Source organism: Pantherophis guttatus, chromosome 3 (assembly GCF_059756535.1).
Source record: "Pantherophis guttatus breed Tessera chromosome 3, ASM5975653v1, whole genome shotgun sequence".
Taxonomy (NCBI): Eukaryota; Metazoa; Chordata; class Lepidosauria; order Squamata; family Colubridae; genus Pantherophis; species Pantherophis guttatus.
The window spans coordinates 122,352,640-122,372,705 of NC_142065.1; the positions used below are offsets into that span (position 1 = coordinate 122,352,640).

At 39.0% G+C, this 20,066-nt stretch overlaps 2 protein-coding genes and 1 long non-coding RNA gene across 4 annotated transcripts in view; 2 read left to right on the forward strand and 1 right to left on the reverse strand.

The window, feature by feature from the left end:
- The window catches only part of DTD1 (D-aminoacyl-tRNA deacylase 1), a 27,305-nt gene extending 18,705 nt beyond the window's left edge, over window positions 1–8,600 (forward strand). The window contains exon 6 of the mRNA XM_034411749.3: window positions 6,896–8,600. The gene's annotated coding sequence lies outside the window, so the exon portion shown is untranslated. The remainder of the gene's footprint in view (window positions 1–6,895) is intronic.
- The window catches only part of LOC117662354 (uncharacterized), a 107,205-nt gene that overhangs the window by 22,283 nt on the left and 64,856 nt on the right, over window positions 1–20,066 (reverse strand). Inside the window, exon 1 of one of the 2 annotated variants that reach the window (XR_015733577.1) lies at window positions 2,195–2,266. The exons of the other annotated variant lie outside the window; for it this stretch is intronic. This is a non-coding gene — a long non-coding RNA (uncharacterized LOC117662354). Of the gene's footprint in view, window positions 1–2,194; window positions 2,267–20,066 lie in introns of those variants that run through there. 2 annotated transcript variants of the gene reach the window in all.
- SCP2D1 (SCP2 sterol binding domain containing 1) lies at window positions 16,399–17,147 on the forward strand. Its single transcript, XM_034411752.3, has one exon. The coding sequence runs from the start codon at window positions 16,533–16,535 to the stop codon at window positions 16,998–17,000; it is 468 nt and encodes a 155-aa protein (XP_034267643.1). The 5' UTR covers window positions 16,399–16,532; the 3' UTR covers window positions 17,001–17,147.

Consider the following 20,066-nt stretch of genomic DNA (forward strand, 5'->3'; position numbering starts at 1 on the left):
GCAGTGGTTAGAGTGCAGTACTGCAGGCTACTTCTGCTGACTGCCAGCTGCCAGCAATTTGGCAGTTCAAATCCCACCAGGCTCAAGGTTGACTCAGCTTTCCATCCTTCCGAGGTGGGTAAAATGAGGACCCAAATTGTTGGGGGCAATATGCTGACTCTATAAAAATGCTTAGAGAGGGCTGTAAAGCACTGTGAAGTGGTATATAAGTCTAAGTGCTTAGTGCTTGCTTTTTATGCCTAAATAAGCTGATACAGAAACTTGTATACTTATGATGAGAGAAACTGATCTTTAGCCAGCCACTCTAGTATTTTTTGTTCTGGGAACTAACAGCAATCCTAGTTTTGGTAACTATGTATAGGCAGAAATTGTGTTGACCACAACCATATTAGAAAGGGACGTTCGTTACTTCTCTGGATATTTCCTCTTTCAATTTTGAGTACATTATACATAAGGAGTACATAAGGATAGTAGAAGCAGTGAGAAAAGGACTTGGATAGATGGATGGACTTGTATGAAACTTTGTGTGAAAGTAATTAGTGAATTTAACAATACTTAGGAGTCTCCAGTTTGTAAATAACGTGACCCTGCAGACTAATTTTACCATAAATAGTGTATTCTTGCACTTGTAGAAACAGCTACATCTTCATTCAGGGTACAATTAAGTGGATGGTGTCAGTTCTTTATTGAATATATTGATCCAACATTCTTCGCTGGTAAAAAATATTTGGACTTTTTAATTTGATAACTGATGCTATTCCTTTAGATTAGAGGCAATGACTTTATCCAGATGTTTCCTCTACCTGGTGATCAGTCCTGCATATTGTCTTGGAGCTAATTTGGTTTATTCCTCTTTTCAGAACAGCTTCTACTCAGTGATATGTGATGATTCTCTTGTATGAACTACTCACTTCAAGCCATGCTACAACATTTCAATTAAGGATGATAGTTTTGACTCAGCATTTCAAAGTGAGAAATTTCTTGTGTTTCAGCACAACTTAGTTTTCGATTTACTTTTGTGTTTCAGGATCATAAAGGTATTGCATGGCCCACATTCATTTAAGCTTGAGTTCACAGGCTTGATGCTCTGCTCTAGAATTTGCTGATACGATCCATAATCCATTGTGAGGGATTAATTTCACCCTGAGATACAAATATTCTTCTTTATTGGAATCCATTGTTCCCTCAATGATTGTGCAACCAGGTCCTGAGGGTGCAATGTTTCTCATTCTGCAAACTGTAAAAATCCACATTAATGTCAAAGTTTAATTTTTGCCAAAACAATTCCAGTAGCCTAATGGCTAGACAGATAGTCTTGGCAAGCTTGAGAGAAAGAGGAGTATCCTTTTTGGGGAACAGTTGTTTTCCTCCTATGTACACTACTCTTGTTCAGTGTTTTCCTTACAGTAGATTGATGAATGCAAGAGTAGCCTGCAGAGGAGTACTATATATCTTTCTCCTGGAGTGATTTTTGTTGAACAGCCACTCTACCAAAGTAAGAATGAAGTTGCATTTTGGCCATCTGTGGACTGTCTGTTTTATCTGAGTTGACTGAAGCCAAAGTTTTGTGTCCATTTTAAGTATCAATAACCATTTTTCTGAAGTCTGAAGAGAGTTCTTCTGATTCACTTCCATTGACTTGTATTGTGAAGAACAGGGGACAACTTATGCATGTGTGTTTTTGTTTTTATGGGGAAGGCTCTCTCTCAAACTCAGAGTAGAACTTATTGACTGGAATGTCTGACTCAAATTATCCCTTAAGAAAGCTAATTTATTCCTAAGGCTTTGCACACATTTCCAACAAAGGTAGTCAGTAAATGTTGATTGCATTCAATATAGATGTAATGCAGTACACTGTTTTCTTGTGTTGCTTTTTAACAAGTAACTCGTATATTTTCATAGGACTTAGATGAAGGTCTACAGGTAGTCCTCGAGTTACGAATGTAATGGAGTCTGCCCATTCCATTTGTAACTCAAGGATCCATAGGAGTGAATCTCGTACCTTGAACGAGATCATTCCTTCCTTTTGCCCACACATTCGCTAATCCAATGTGTGGTTCTTTAAGTGCACATGAGGTATCTCAGGGTGGGGAAGACCATGGAGGGGCCTAGTGATGGAACAGGCCCCCAAGATCTCCCCAAACCACTAAGATACTTCATGCTTCCCCCTCCCTGCTGTGCTGGACTCACTTACCTTGCAAAGATCTGTCTCTTCTCTGCCACAGAGACTTGAGGAGAAGCTTCATCTGCTGCGGTTTCTTTGCCTTTGAGGGAGAGGAGAGTTGATGGAAGCTCCTGGGTGCAAAAAATGTTTGTGGTGCCTATCTCCTGCTCCTCCTCCCCCTCCTCCCCTAACTCCTTTCTGCCACCACCAGAACACTTTTCACCTAGAGGGAGAACTGACGGAGGCTGGAAGCTTTGTCTGCTTGCAAATGGGGCGTTTGGAAACAGGGTGACTCAACATCTACTTGTTCTTTCATATTGGACAAACTTTTGTTTTGGTAGTAACAAATATTGAAGCTGTCAGCCACAGAAGTTGTCTTTACCTCAAACTAACATTAGTCTTCTCCAAGTAATTTGCTCTCATGGCCATAAGCAGATGAAATGCTTCAAGTTCCTTTCCTCTTGATTCTTACTTCTGCCTTCCTATTATAATCCTTTTCATCACCTTGTTTTCAATCTAATGTATCTGGATTCAACTCACGGAATTCTATTAAATTTAGATTTTATCTACAATATCAATAAACTGTTAAAATATTGTTTAACATAGCATTTTCTAGCCATATGCTGTCCAAATGAGCTAGTTAGGGTCCCTTAATTCTCAGTTGGTAATACTTTTCTGCTGATTGGGTATTGTGGGAGTTTAAAATGCTACATTGACAACAAGTTGAATAGGATTCAACAGGGTTAGACAGTTAATAATAGGTTTAATATAGTTCTGGGCTGCACTGAAGAAACATCATATCAAAGACACACAAAGTCACTATTCCTCTCTACTTGGCATTAGTGAGACCACACCTGAAATACTGTGTATGATTTAGAGCTCCTCATTTTCAGTTGAATGTTGACAGGCTTGAGAAGGTTCAAAGGATAGCAACAAAGATGGTACAAGGAGCTGAGGACGTGCCCTATTCAGAATTGTAAAGAACTTGGGATATTCAGGAAGCCATTTATAGGTACATATAGAAACTACAGGGAAGAGGGCATGAACTATTTTTCCATTGCCATATAAAGTAGGACTAGAAATAATGAGTATAAGTTGCAACTACCTAGATTTAATTTCAACATAAGGGGGAAAAAATCTGAGAGTAAGATCTGTACAAAATGGAATAGTCTATCTATAAAGATTGTGTAGGCTTCATCTCTGGAGATTTTAAAGAAGATTTTAGATAGTGCTTTCTTTTTCTTACGGATGGGTTAAAATGGTTTTCCATACATTGCAGGTTAGAGTAAATAACCTCATGGGCCATTCCAGCTCTACAATTCTATGGTCTCGGACAAGAAGGCACGTGGTTCGAAATGTAGTCTTAGTGTAGGAATCTTAAAAAGATTAGTCTTAACAACAGTATTACTAGAATTTTAGGAAGATTAATACACATGTAATTTTAGGAAGATAAGACTTCCTGCTAATTTTTGCCAAACTTATTGCTTTGCTTTTTCAAATCCATGCTGAATGTTCTTGATTTTCTTTTAGTGCCATTATTCCTATACCCTGGATAATTTTTACAATTCAAATCATTTACTGATTGTAAAATTCAGTGGCTGCTTTCAAGCATCAAGGTTGAGTTGTTGAGATTTGACCAGAACCGTTGCGGCGAGACAGTCAGGAATTAGCAGGCTCCGATGAGCTCCGGAAAAACACGGACTGATGAACCATCACCAAGGGGTCTTCGGACCGGAACCGTCCTGTACGGACGGGGATGAAGGAGAGGCACCTCGGAAGACCAAGAGGAACAGGCAAGTTCCTCAAAGGTCAGAGGAAGCTCTCTACAACTTGGCGGCGGGGGGAGGCAGCCATTGCGGCTGTCACGAAGCTGGCGCAATCGGACTAAGTATTGAGCAGGAGGAATGAACGGAACGGAGTTTTTTGAAGCCAGGTGAGTGACAGCCAACTTATAATAAGGGGAAAAAAATCTTTAAACCTGAAGACCCCCAGCGAAAGAACGGCATGGGAGGAAGATAAGAAAATGTTGAAGCGTAATTTTAAAGGGACAAAAACCCGAATAGAAAATTGTCTTTTGAACAAAACTACCTGGAAAATAATTTGGAAAATTTAAAAATGAAAGAAATTACCCCAAGATGGATTAAAGGATTGGAAAGAAATAAATAGATCCTTTTTCTCTTCTCTCTTTCACGAATTTTAAGAAAAACAAAAGAGAATGGACAATAAGCCCTGTAATAGAAGAACTGTATAAACAAAAGAAAAAAGGAAAAAAGAAGTGAAAAGAGCTGTTTAAATTTGGACTGGACTATAAAACTGATTTGGTATTTTTAAAGCTGAAAAGAAAAAGAGAAACTAGTTAAGACTGTCAACTTAGATTGAAACAAAATGGATATTTGTTAGGTAACTGCAGAGACGCCTTCAGGAGCAAAAAAGAACACTGTATCTTGGTTTGTGTTTTGGAAAATTGTGAACTTTACAGGTAACAGCCCTGATAACTTTTAGGGAGGATTCCTTTGTCTGCAAGCGGCTTGACTTTGGGAGGGGAGTGGGGAGGAATACCACTGAACTTTTAAAATTGGAATAATACTAACTTAAAAAGAAAAAAAATGGCACTGGAAATTAGAGAAATGATCAAATTGATGTACTTGTCATGGAAAATGGAAATAAGAGAAATAACTACAATGATGCATGGGGGATTAAAACCTGAGGACATAAAAAGTGAGATAAAGCATATGCAAGCTGACAAGGAAACAGAGACGGAGAAGCAAGACACAGAGGCTGAAAATAAAGAAGATAAAGAAAATGTGATTAAATATGAAAAAGTAATTGAATATGTGGATAGTAATAATAAGGTTTTTAGAGATTACATTGGGATTAACAATGAAAGAAATAGAGAGGCTAGAAAGAGACAAATACGGAAAGAAGGGTGGAACAGAAAGAATATAAAGAACTTAAATGATTACACTGGGATTTACAGTGAAAAGATAAAAAAGAGAGAAAAAGGGTGGATAATAACAGGAAATAAAGGGTAGAATAGAAGAATCCAGGACTTTGAAATACAGAATGATAATATTGGGCTAAACAGCGGACTAAACAGTGGTGAAATAAAAAAAAAGAGAAAAGAGAGAGGGAACAATGGGAAATACAGGGCAAAATGGGAGAGATCAGGATTTTAAAGCACAGGAAAAAAGGGGAAAGAAAAAGGTAAAAATAAAAATGAAAAGGGAGAAAAGGAGAAAGAAATGAAAGAGAAATACGAGGTATACATCTAGAATTGAAAGATGAATTGTAAGAAATAACAGTAAATCATATGATGGTGAAAATGAACTGAACAATAATTGGAATATTATTTATATTTTTGAAATCTAGATAATGAGTTTTTTCTTTTTTTTAGAAATTTGAATAAGTCTAAATTGTAATAATTGAAATAATTTTAATGGTTTATGGTGGTGTGTGTAGAAATGATTAAGTGAGGATTTGGAACAATACATGGGGGAAGCTATATGAGTAAAGGATAACAGAATATTTTAAAATTTAACCAAGGAAATTGTAATAAATGAAATATTTTTAATTGTATATCGTGATGAAAGTAGAAATGATGAAGATGTGGTTTGGAGGAACATGGGGAAAATTACTTGATGTATGAAAATGGAACTAATTGGAATAGCCACGTTTATATCCTTTTTTTTCTTTTTTTTCTTGTTTGAATTTATAAATGGAAAAGATATTTATATAATTAATTGATTTATACTAAAATGTTGGACTATATTACCTAAGAAAATGTATGCTATAAAATAAGTGGGTTCACTATTTCTATAAGAACTGAACAATTGTAACACCACAAAATTAATTATTCTGATGATGGATATAAAAATAGATGACAATGAAAAGGGGTTTAATATAGAATAGAAGGGAAAAATGGAATTTGGTTAAAATTAGAGATGAAAATGAAGGGTAATATTGTAAAAAAATAGATGAAAATAAATACTATGGCAAAAAGGAGGTATAGAAATTGTAATCTTAGTTGTAAGGACTAAAAATTGTTTAAATTTGTTAACTGGCCAAAGATTGTTCAGCAAAAATACATTGTATGTTTGTGTGTGTGTAAAGAAATAAAGAAAAACTTTTTACAAAAAAAAAGGTTGAGTTTTTGGGCTAGAATATACTTTGAAAAATGAAGTCTCCATGTTGAAAGGATCCACAATTTCATGCTATTAAGCATAAGAAAACTATACAATTTTTTCTTTATCTCTTTCACCACTAAAATTGGCAGTAGCATCATCCATCTAACTTAGATACTGTATACCCATATTATAGCATCATATTTGGCAATTACAACTCTGAGTAAATGGGAGTGTAGCCACAGATATTTCCTGGGCAGCATTAACTACACAAATCCAGTGAATCACTTGCATGTTGTTCAGGACACTATTTAAGAAATATATTTGTAGCTATTGAGTGGAAGGATTTTCCAGAAAAACTGCCTCAGCTTTTTATACTGAGAAATGCCAGGCAAATTGCTCACAGTACAGTATAGTATACAGTATAGGGAGATTATTTTGAAAGTTTGAACAGATGTTTAAAATGCTACTTGAAATCATTTGGTCTCCCTTTTTTATGATTAAACTGTTAAAGCCAGTGGCAATTAAACATGTATCTGGAGAATGGAAAGGGGTTTTTTTTCTGTATGACATTATGATTTATTTTCTTTCTTCCCTTTCTTTTTAACAGGAAAGCTCAAAAACACTACTGGTGACCTTCTGTGCTCATTAGCTGAGGATGCTAAATTTCCAGATGAAAAATTATTTGATGCAGAAGGAGAATTTGACAGAAGTAAGGATCTCCATCATGCTGTATTACAAACAACCAAAGGAATTTTATTAATGTCCACCGTTAATAGGTTTTAAAGCAAGTTTCTATTTGGGTCATTTCTTATTTGCAGTATTTTCATTGCATAAATTATATAACTATCCCTTCCATATAGTTAGGTTTATATAACTGTGAAATGCCCACATTATTTTAACAATGCATATGGTTCTTGGCATAAATGCTCTCATCATGACAACAGTTCCTCCCCCCCTCTGCTCTTCCAGTGGGCATCATCAATCTATCAACAGCTAGAGAGAATGGCTGGAGGAGCAGAATAGAAATGCCTCCTGCATTTTGGAAGCTCAGTACAACTGCAGGTGTTCTTCATCTTCTACGCCCCCACCCCAAACAATCTCAATCCTCAAAGGAATCCCCAGGCTGTTTTGTATTTACCAAGCTGATGAAGAGACAGAGGATAGTCCATCATTTGTATTTTGAGCTGCTTAGAATGTCTCTTAAAGTTCAACTCAATACTTGAAATTAAACATCCCTCCCTCAGTAAAGGATGGGTTAAATCCTGATAGAATCCTTTTCCAGCTGAAATGTGTGGATGTCTTTCATACTGTAAACATTGCTAGTGTAGTGGGACAACTCTATCAGAGTTGTTGTTTTAGAAATCAGTCCTGTGTGTGGATATCTACAGAGGTCTTTTTGACATTTTTCTGTGCTTCCTTTCCATACTGCCAGACAATATGAGGAGGCCCATACTGTGTGGGAGAGAGTCTCCTGCATCTTCTACTTTCCAGACCCTGAAGTGAGGGATAGTCACAGCAATAGCTCCTTCTCTGTGCACAAGACTGTTTATGCTTTCTTGGCTGTACCTGAAGAAGCTGTGCTGCATTAGCCCTCATCTCATCAGTGGTAACATGGAGACTTCCATTACTGATGAGGAAAGTTTGTTATGCAAGTTGTAGCAGCATAAATACACTGCTCAAAAAAATAAAGGGAACACAAGCAGAAGACATCCGAGATCTGAATGAATGAAATAGCCTTATTAAATACTTCGTTTGTTACATACAGTAATTTTGTGTTCCCTTTAGTTGTTTGAGCAGTGTATAAACTACTGTATGTAAAGAACAAAGTATTTAATAAGGCTATTTCATTCATTCAGATCTCGGATGTCTTCTGCTTGTGTTCCCTTTATTTTTTTGAGCAGTATATAACAAATCTTACGATCCATTTCATTAAAATACATTTTCTCTTACTTTTTTTCCCTTGTAAGAGCATGCTTCTACTTTTGGTCCATCTAATGCATGGGTGTCAAACTCGCCACGTCACGTTGCTGTCACGTGATGTTTTTCCCCTTCGTGGAGCTAGGGTGAGTGTGGCATCTGGCTCACGGGCCACCAGTTTGACACCCCTGATCTAATGTCTCTTTTCAGAATGAAGTGTAAAATGCATTGTTTGTGTGTTAATGTCTGGCTGTACAATCTGTGGAAAAAACTGAATTCAAGTTAGATTAATTTACCAATTATTTAATCTGTAAACTGTGTGTGTTTATATGTGTTGGTTAAATTTTTTCAAAGGGAAGAACTTTATTAATAAAGTACAGCACCTGAACAACTTTTCTATTTGCCAAGCCTGGTTTTTTTTTAAAGAAACTTAATGTGTTTTAGTGTTAGATATCAAAATTGTCTATTAGGAAAGTTTAATGAAATCCTTCTTTTCTTTTAAATATTTCTGAGGTAGTTCTTACTTTCTTTAGGTATTTTCCCTCTTTTGTGTTCACTGGTTGCTGGTGACCAGAATGGCATTCACACATCATGGGAAATATGCGATTCAAACACCAGACCCTCCCTGTCCTGCATTTTTTACCCAGTCATATGGGGAAAAAAAGCTCTAGTAGGAGCAGGTTTGGAGCAAAGGAGAGCTTCAATTGCCATTTTTCTGGAAGGTGCTGTTTCTCTTGGGAAAGGGGTTTTTTATTACAACATAAATACTGTGGCCTTGAGAAACAGTGATACTCCTCTTATAAAGCTAATAAAGGCAATCTGATCTTACTCTTGCCCAAAGGTAAGGGCAAGGGTAGAGACAACAGCACCTATAGCAACTACCCTGATATATTGAAAAGTTGGAAATATCATACTTTTATAAATCAGGGCTAGCAAATTTATTTTCTTACTACTGTCTTTGTCAGATACAGAACTTGCTATCATTCCAAATGGTATTCCAAATTTAGATTAAGGTTTCAGCTGATTTCATATTGATGTTATTTAATTTATTTGTAAGAGCATCCAACTCCAGATGACTCTGGGAGGCAAACAGAAATGGGAAAGACAAAAGCCAATCAACAAAAGAAATGTTGGGAAAACCCTCACATTTTTCTAACAATCACATTTTCAAAGAGTCAAAAAGCCTGAGAAAAGAGCCAAAGGTTCATCAAAAGGAGAGCACGGTGGAGATGCTTTGGATTTCAGGGAATATGATCCCAGAAGGCAGGCAATACAGAGGAGACTTACTTCTTGGATGACTTGTAAAGGACCCAGAATATGCCAGTTCTGAGCACACGGGATGGGCAGAAACCATGGGGCAGATGATCCCTCAAATAATTAGCATGCAAGGCTTTATAGGTGGTAATTAGCACTTTAAATTGCACCCAAAGCCTTTTGGTAACCGATGTAGCTTGTGGGTTCTACAGGGGTGGGTTCTAAATTTTTTTACTACTGGTTTTGTGGGCATGGCTTATTTTGTGGGTATTGTTTGATAGTCATGTGACAAACAATTCTTTAGGATTTAGCAGAAATACTGGTCTACCAGGCTTTTAACTGCTTGCAGAGCCGTACCGGTCTATCCATTTGTTTTTGGAGCGCACTGGTCTACCACCACACTGCTTTTTACCGCTGATCAGCTGTAGGGCAGACCTTTGAAGCGCTGCGGCAAGAGTGTAAACAATTTTTTGCCGCTCTGCCACCACCGAGAGCATCAGAAACCACTTTTGGGCAGCTTGGCCTCAATTGCCAATCTACCACCACCGAGCGGATTACAAGGAGCGGATTGGTTCTAGCCAATCAGTTGGGAGGCTTCTTGGCTTCTCAATTTAAAGCTAAGGTGCCTTGTTTTTTTTTTTTTTCTTCTTTGTCAAGTGAGCCCTGATTTTTTCCTTCTAGCTGATCAGCTAGAATAGATTGGGGGTGGGGCCAGGCAGAGGTGGTATTTACCGGTTCTCCAAACTACTCAAAATTTTCACTACCGGTTTGCAAGAACCAGGGAGAACCGGAAGCAACCCACCACTGGTTTGTTATATGGACATACTAAGCTCTGCCCATTAATGTGCATAATGTTGCATTTTGAATCAGCTGCACAAAGGAAGTGACTGTGCGGAGGTCCAGTTCAGAAACAGTTCAACTTGTGCACAACATAAATCTGTGCAAACACCCTCCTGGCTACATCTTCCTCTTGCTCTTTGAGGGACACCTTAGACCCGTGATGACAAACCTATGGCACATGTGCTGGAAGTGGCATGCAGAGCCATCGCCTGTTGCTCTTCTGGGTTCCAGCGCGCTGGCCAGCTGGTCTTCACGCATGCGGGAGTGCCAGAAACCAAAACAGCAGCCGCCCGGTGCGCATACACAAGCCGGGAAGATAATCTTCCAGTTCCTGGTGAGTGTGCATGCACGAAGACCAGCCGGCCAGTGTGCATGTGTACGCCAGAAACCGGAAAATCATCTTCCTGGTACATGCATGCGCACCAGGCGGCTGCTCTTTCAGTTTCTGGCACTCCCGCACGCATGAAAACCAGGTGGCCAGTGCGCCGGAATTTGGAAGAGCAAGGAGAATAGAGCTGCCATCCAGGTTGGGTGGGCCACGGCTTCCATCCCTCCCCGCCTGAGCGGGCTTCTTGCGCGGCTCCAGCCTGTGGCACAAACACACGTCCACGGTCTGGAGCACCCTGTGGGGCACATGGGGCAGCAGGGTGTTTGCTGGCTGGGCAGGCAGCCGCCTCACCTGCTGCTCCTGCCGCCGTGAGGGGGCAGCGTCGGTTCTCACAATGCCTCTTCCTGCCGGGATGCTGGAGCAGCCAGGAGGAAAAGGAGGAGCCGCCGTCGGGGAGGTGAGCTATCCCAGGAGGGCTGGCGAAGAGCACAGCTCCTCACGCTTGGAGACACCATTGAGGGGTAAGAGGTGCGGCAGCCAGGAAGTGGGGGCTGTGCTGGCTTGTTCTCGGCGGGCTGGGGGAGGCACTTCATCCCAGCCAGAGTTGGGGCGAAGTTCTCCCACCTGCTGGCCCCCCAACTCAAGCCCCGAGATCACCAACGCCCCTTATATCCGAGGCCAGAAAGGGGCTCTGGCTTTCCAATGGAGGGAGGCGGTATTCCCCACCCAAATTTCTCTCCCTGTCCTGGACTGTGGAACTGGGTCATTGGTGAGAATGTCCCGTCACCCCGACGGGGACCAGGGGGGCAGGCAGGGAGGCGCGAGGACCCCCGAAAGACCGGTTGGAGCCAGCACATGGGCACCAAACAGCTAGTCTTCGTGCGCGCATGCATGCCAGAAACCAGAACACCAGGTGGCTGGCATGCATGTGTGTGCTGGAAACCAGAAGATCATCAGCACTCGGTGCTGAAAAAGTTTGCCAAAACTGCCTTAAAGCCTAGGACGACCCCCAGATTTCATACCAATCTCAAATGAGGAAATGCAATATTGTTTAGAACTGTAAGCAGGGGGGGGCGTGTCCATGGCTGTGGCTTAGAAGACTTTGTCTTCGTCTCTCTGCGGCATATGGAAAATTAAAAGCGGATGAAAATAAAAATAAACAGCATTTTTAAAGTCCGATAACAACTAAATGCGTTATTGAAGAGTTCCTGTTTTGGTTGGATTAAGATCGATGTGGTAAGCCACCCTGAACTGCTTTTAATTGAGGCTTTTTTTTAAAGTGCTTTCCCTTCGGGGAAATAAAAGTGAGCAGAGGGGGTGATGAAACGGCGAAATGATGATTTAAAGAGGTCTGAAAAACAATAAATTTGAACTTAATTGTGAGCTGGATCCGCAAAAAACGTCCGCAGGGCGAAGGGCAGCAAGTTTTATGGCTATGTTTGAATAAGATAAAAATAAGATATATGAGAGCTGCCTGAATGTTGGAGTCGACATAAACGTGGAGAACAGGAACCTTTTTTTTTTTTTTGGAATAGCCGAATATTTAAATGGCTTGTTTGTGGGATCGTCCGAAAATTTGAAAGCAATTATCCTTTTTTTTTGAAGACGCTGTGAAAATTGTGGACTAAAAGTTAAAAGTTTTAAAGTAATCTAAAGTATGTTTGCTGTTTGAAGTTCGCAGCGGGCAATATGGCGCTGAGGAGTGTAACTGATCTTGATTAACGTGACTACAGGAATTTCACTGTTCGTATTTTACACTGCCTCTGGCGCAAGAAGCAATTGTAAGCAAGCCTTCAATAATTTGGACTTTCAACTTTTTTAAATTTGGGACTCCTTAATGCTTTATTTGTCGTCTCTGGCTCCTTAAAGTGAAAGTAAAATAAGCCCAAGTCTTTCTGAAAAGATCCTTCTGAGTATCTGTGGTACAGAACTGATAGTTAAAGATTTTCCTCTTCAACAATTCAACATTTTAAATACAAGTTGATGACCCATTGATTTTGAATTGTGAATAAGGTTATAGAAATATTTGGTCAAAAATTATAGGAGTTATTAAGATGGATCCATCTAAAGATGAATCGGTGCGATCTAAGGTCAAACATTTCTCAAGCTAGTATTGACTCAGCTCAAATTGTGTTGGCATTAAACAAATTAAGTGATAAAATTGAAATAATGGATACAGAATTTCAAAAAATACATTTAAAAATGGATGAAGAAAAGAAGGAAAGATCCAATCAGCTGGAACAAATTGTTCAAGAAATTAATGTTAATTTTGCTAAATACACAGCAGAAGTAACAGTGATAAAAGATAATGTAGATCAACTACAAGTGCAAACAAAAAAAATTGATAAGCAAATAACTGAAATTTTTTAAAAAAATGAAAAACAGGATAGAAGAATATGTACTCTGGAAGAAGAAGTTAGGAAGTCCAACATTGTTATAAGAGGCATAGTGGAAGAAAAAGTGGACAATGTTAAACAACGTGTTTTGAAATGGCTTAATGAACTCGGATTGGATAAAAATTTTACAACTACAGATTTGATAAGTGTCTATCGAATTGGATTTAGAAGACAACGTGAAATAATAAGAAATGTTTTGGTGAGATTTGCAAGTGTTAATGATAAATTACAAGTAATGGCAAAAATTAGAGAAAATGGTGATGCTGTGCTGAAGCTTGAGGGAAAACAGGTCCAAGTCTTTCAAGATATCTCAAGAGAGGAAAGATCGTGGAGATATTATTTGAAGCCAATTACTAAAATATTAAGAGATAGAGGTATTAAGTATAATTGGAGACCACCACAGCGAATGAAATTTTTCTATAAAAATAGAATGCATATATTTACAATAGAAACGGATGCGGTTCAATATCTCCATGAGCTTGGCTTTTTAGAAAAAGAGGAAGAACAAAGTGAATTAAGATCACAATTACTCAAAATGGGTGGAATTGAAGTATATACATCAACACCAGAGGAAGAAGGAGGGGCGGTCGGAGGTTTAGGTCCAAAACCAAAGAGGAAAAGAAAACCAACGAAAGATATTTCTTGGATATCGGATATTGGCGGAGGTACAGAAGAAAAGAGATGTTACTGGTGAAGGAGTGGAAAGGATGATTACATTGGACTCTGAACATAAAAGGGAAGATGAGCCCGAGTGCGGGGACGAAGAACTTGTAGTTGTTCAATTGAAACCAGAATTATGCCAATGAAGAGACGACCCAGCTGATGGACGGGGTCCCCTCTCCCCCACTCTTGGAAACGAGGCGTGTCTTAATGAAGACGGTGGGAGATGAAGATTTTATGTGGTTGTGTGTTATGTTAGTTTTTGTTTTATGTTGTCTGCATGTTTTATATTATTATTTTATTATTATTATTATTTTTATGTTATGTGTTGTCTATATATATTTGTTTGGGTTTTGGGTCACGGAAAGGAAAAAGAGGGAATAGTTAAAATTAAAAATATTAATGGGGGTAATTAAGGTAATGACTTGGAATGTTAAAGGTACTGGGAATCAGATTAAGAGAAGACGTTTAGAATTTAAGATTAAAAGAGATTCTCCTGACATACTTTTTATGCAAGAAACTCATCAGAAATCTGAGGATATAAACAGGATGTATTTAAAAGGTATGCAGGTTTATGAAAAAGCTTTTGGGTCCTCAAAATCTAGAGGTGTTGCAATATTAATATCAAATAGAGTCCAATTTGAAAAAAACAAAGTAATAGCAGATATCGATGGACGATATTTGATAATAACAGGATGTATTAACGAGGAAAAAATAACATTGGTTAATTTATATGTATCAAATGTGAATCAAAAAGATTTTTTGAATAAGATTACTGATTTGTTGCAAATTGAAAGGGTAGGGAAGGTAATTATTGCTGGTGATTTTAATTTAATTAGAAACCAGATGGATAGTACCAATCCTACCCGCTATGGTGGAATAAGAAAAATGGGGATACTTGATAACTGGATGTTGCAAAATGGTGTAGTAGATGTTTGGAGGGAGATTAAAGGTAATGAAAGAATGTGGACTTTGCACTTGGGAGATTGGATGAATTGGCACCAGTATCTTATCAAAGAGATTTCTGGAAGAATTGAAGACTTCAGTTTCCTAAAACTTCCTTTCCGTTTGTATAGCACGTTGGGGGGAAAAAATTTTTCTTTCCTTACTATTGATTTTTGTATTTTTTTTTTCTCTTTCTGTTATTCTTTAACAATAAAAATATAATAAAAAATTTAAAAAAAAATAGAACTGTAAGCAGAAAATCCTCAGAAATGATTCTCCCAGTATGGGAAATATGGGAGTAAACTATTGAAACAAATTACCAACTTAAGAAGTGATGTGCTGCAGCAACAGAAAAAAGACCACACTTGGAGTTGATAGATCTGGTTATTTCTGTCTGTTTCACCACTGTGTCTCTTTCATAAGTCAAAAATTTCCTAGCATGGAAAGATCTGCATAGAATATATATTTAAATAATAATTATAAATATTTAAATTTATCAGCAAAGGTATATACGTATTCAAAATATGTTCCTTATCTTGACATACAAGTTGTTAAATGCATCTTGAGGCAAAGGTTTTTGAGGCAAAAGTTATTTGCAAAAGATTCAGTTCAGTTTGGGTTACATCTGAATTCACAATGTCAGGATGTTTGAAATTCTCCTACTCTGTAACTTTCAAAGAATTAAATGCATACATAAAAGTAAAATATTTGAAAATAGCAACTTCATAACTTTAATGGCAAGGGGCTACTTTTGTGAACTCTGGGCCATTCCAAACTTAATTTAACAGAAAATAGTTATCTGCCAAGCTTTCAGCAGTTTTACTAATTCTGGATCATTGACAAGAATATCTATACTACACACACGTTTATAAGGATACATTTAAAAATAATATTCAGGCTATGAAGTATTAAGAGATACTTCAAATTAAGATAAAATGTATGTTTTCATACTGTTCTTTATTCAAATATATAGCTCAGGGGTCTCCAACTCCCGAGACAAATAGGTACCTGTCCATGGCCTCTTAAGGACCGGGCCGCACAGCTGGAGGTGAGCGATGGGCAAGCAAGTGAAACTGAAACCATTCCCCTCCCAGGCTATGTAAAATTGTCTTCCACAAAACTGGTCCCTGGTACAAAAAAAGTTGGGGACTGCTGGTGTAGCTAACCTAGTATGAAAGCTTAAAGAATACTTAATATTGCAACATATACAATTTACATACAATAAATCCAACAATACCCTGCCATATGATCAATGATATTAAACAGTGACACTACCAGATTACAATGGTATCTTAAAGAGCTGTTCTTTCCTAGGATACAGATAACCATGGATCACAGGCTAGTATAAATTTAGTTCAAAGTAAATTTAGACCATACCAAAACACATTGTTCCATTTTATCATTCTTAAAATATGAAGATATTTTTAAAAAATCAACAAGGAGCACATAAATTGATTCCATTCCTTAATGTTAAAGAGCTATACATTTTTTGTATCAACATAAATACTATTTTTGCCAAATCCCAGGCTTCATATAATTGAAATTCTTCAAGAAAAGTCAAATTTTATTATGTAGACAAAATGCATGACAAAAAATTGTAGGCACACTGTCTATCTACACCTTATGTTACACCCAAGCAGCACACAGCCACAGCCTTTATAAGAAATCTTGCCTGTCACAATAAAGTATATCCACCAATGAGATGACAGCATACAAACCAACTGAAACTTAATGCTGACTGGCTGTCATATCTGATTACACAATGTGTCCACCCAACAATGATTTCTACTTCATTTTATTACTGAAATGTAAATACTGTTTGTGAAAAGAGGTATGGTAACACCCTAGCTCTTATATACAAAGTGAGATAACAATTGCTCATTTTCAAACATTTATAAAAGAAGATGTGGAGAGAAAGGCTGAAATGTCTTCACATGAAAATCAACACAAGTGAACAAACTGCTGTTTCAGATTTGTATGAACCTCTGATGACATCTAGAAATGCTTCAGCGAAAGGCCCTGGACTTCAGAGTGATCTTATTTTTGAGGAAATTGGGCGTCGCATCAAAGGTGTTGGCAGTCAAGTTGTGAAAAAGGTGAATGCTGTCTTTCAGTGGGACATCATGAATGGAGGAAAGGTTGTGGCCCAGTGGACCCTGGATTTGAAGTCTGGTTCTGGTCAGGTCTATAAAGGAGCATCTCACGAGCCTGCCAACACAGTTTTTATTCTCTCTGAACATGATTTCATGGAACTTGCTTTGGGCAAGATAAAGCCCCAGAAGGCTTTTCTGATTGGGAAAGTGAAGGTGAAGGGTAATATTCTACTCGGTCAGAAACTGGAGATGATTCTCAAAGAGTATGCAAAGATCTGAACTCCTTCCTTCCTGGCAATTACAGTTCTCTTTTTCTCTTTAGTCAAGATGTTGGTTATAGAGGAGGACGAGATTAAAATGTGAAGTATTTTAATGGAAAACATAACTGTTCAAGTTTACATTTCCTTTAAAGATATTTGAACGCTTTAGTGTATCAGACTGATTAATAGTATACTAATTTTTTCTCTCCAAATGCCATTGTTTCAGCAGCAGAGAAGGTGCAGGTCAGAGTCATGAATAGTCGTGATGTGCTGAAGAAAACCCCCATCATTTACTCTCTATGTATATGTATGTGTGTGTGTATCTTTCATACACAAGAGAGAAAGAGTGGGTACAGTTTCGTGCCTCTTGTAACATACAGAAAAACTATGAAGAAATTATAATGAGGAAATCCTCAATGTGAATTCTCTTCTTTGTAATCTCAATATAAACATTAGTGGGAAATTAAGACATCATGAGTATATGAGAAACTGACATTACAATTCTGGTCTTGTAATGGGGAAAAGTCTATAGCCAAGCCATTTTTGTTCACATCAAATGAGTATATATAAAAGGATAGAATACTACAAAAAGGCATCCCAGATTTATAAGCATTTCATGGAATTTGGCTATGGTTTGTTTATATATCTAAAGATGTCCTTGAATACTAATTCAAAACAAATCCTGAGCAGATCAGACAAAATGGGCTTTTCAATTTTTAGTAGCACCTACTATTTGTGCATTAAGTTGGGTCCTGAAACCCAACCAGACTGGCTGGTTAATATTCACGGTTTTATCTATATATCAATCAACTTTTTTATTATTTTATTTATAATATTTATATGGCTGTCCAACTCAAACCCCATGACTCTGGGTGGTGCACAAGAAAAAAAAGCATCTCACCCAACAGGGTTGTTGTGGGGATAATAGGAGGAGGAAGGTATTTTGGATATGTTCACCACCTTGTGATTTATTTGTAAAAATAATAAAGGGGGGATGTAAATAAACAAAAACAATACAATGCATTAAAACTCACTATAGCAGTAAATTGACAACCAGACTAAAATATTGTTCTATAAAATGTAATTGTTTCAGTGATATAACCGGGAGGATTTCTCTTTGTTGAGTGGGGGATAACCTGATACCCTTGGAAGCAGGTGACCCCACAAATAATCCAGTCTTATGCCATGTAGTGCTTTAAGGGTGATCGCCATAAACCTATTGGAAGCCAGTTCATCTAAAGGGGTAGAATTGAAGTAAAAGTTCATGATAAGGAATGTCCATAACTACTGTACTCATACTATTGTGTTCTAGACCCGTTAAATTTTTCATATGATCTACAAGGATATTCCCAACTGCGAGTGACTAAGGCAGTGGTGGGATTCAAGTAATTTAACAACTGGTTCTCTGCCCTAATGATTTCTTCCAACAACCAGTTTGCCAAACTGCTCAGAAAGTTAACAATTGGTTCTCCCGAAGTGGTACGAACTGGCTGAATCCCACCACTGGACTAAGGCATGAGTAAATGTGACAAGTGCTTCTCTGCCATACCCCCTAGCTGCCACATGCTTTTCCAAAAGGAGCTATGAATCCAGGAAGATTTCCAACTTGTGCATTGAATCTGAACTGGGCAGTGCAGCTCTGCTCAGAATGGGTCAATGTTAGAATCTCCAGTTCCAGGACCCGTGGACCAAATCAAATAGACACTCAATCTTGGAAGAGTTAAGCCAAAGCTTGTTCTTCTCCATCCAGATCCCCACAGCCTCCCGACACTAGAAAAGAACCTTGACAACTTCATCTGGGTGGCCAGGAATAGAGATATACAGTTGGGTATCATCAACATAGTAATGATACCATGGCCATCTGGTGTTAATCTCTGCCAGTTAAACCTACATTCATATGTTAAGAAGAAGAATGGAAAAAAGCAGGGATCTAGTACAAGAAACAACCAAGTCCAACCCACAACCCACTCTTAACAACACAATGGGAAGATTCGGGAAGACTTGGCCGCCGACTGGGTTAATTCAGACGAGATGACTGAGGCAGGCCTTGAGAGTGTTATCTGGGAGGAGTTCGATCCTGTGGCTCTCGAGGACGTGGACAGGATCTTGGGACGGCTGAACGCGACCACATGTTTTTTGGACCTGTGTCCCTCCTGGTTGGTGCTGGCTTCCCGGGAGGTTACATGAGGGAATTATCAATGCTTCTTTGAGTGAGGGTGTCCTGCCGGCCGCCTTGAAAGTGACGGTGGTGAGGCCTCTCCTCAAGAAGCCATCCCTGGATCCGGCTGTTTTGGCTAACTATCGTCCAGTCTCCAATCTTCGTTTTATTATGAAGGTTGTTGAGAGTGTGGTGGCGCGACAGCTTCCCCAGTACCTGGATGAAGCTGTCTATTTGGATCCGCTCCAGTCCGGCTTCAGGCCTGGGTACAGCACGGAATCGGCATTGGTCGCGTTGGTGGATGATCTCTGGAGGGCCTGGGATAGGGGTTATTCTTCTATCCTGGTCCTATTAGACCTCTCAGCGGCTTTTGATACCATCGACCATGGTATCATGTTGCGCCGGCTGGAGGGACTGGGAGTGGGGGGCACCGTTTTGCGGTGGTTCTCCTCCTATCTCTCCGACCGGTCGCAATCCGTGTTGACGGGGCAGTGGTCGACCCCAAGGCACCTTGTTTGTGGGGTGCCACAAGGGTCGGTCCTCTCGCCCCTCCTGTTCAACATTTATGTGAAGCCGCTGGGTGAGATCATCCGTGGTTTTGGGGTGGAGTTCCATCAGTACGCTGATGATACTCAGCTGTACATTTCCACCCCAGACCATCCCAATGATGCCTTGGAAGTGATGTCCCAGTGCCTGGAGGCCGTGTGGGTCTGGATGGGGAGAAACAGGCTTCGACTCAACCCTTTCAAGACCGAGTGGCTGTGGCTGCCGGCGTCCCGGTATAGCCAGCTGACGCCATCACTGGTTATTGGGGGCGAATAATTGGCCCCTACGGAGAGGGCCCGCAACTTGGGTGTCCTCCTGGACACACGGCTATCTTTAGAAGAGCATATGACAGCCGTGGCCAGGGGGGCTTTTTATCAGGTT

What these genes read in the sequence shown, in the direction of transcription:
- SCP2D1 (XM_034411752.3), top strand. Translation starts at nt 16,533, where the DNA reads ATGTGGAGAGAAAGGCTGAAATGTCTTCACATGAAAATCAACACAAGT.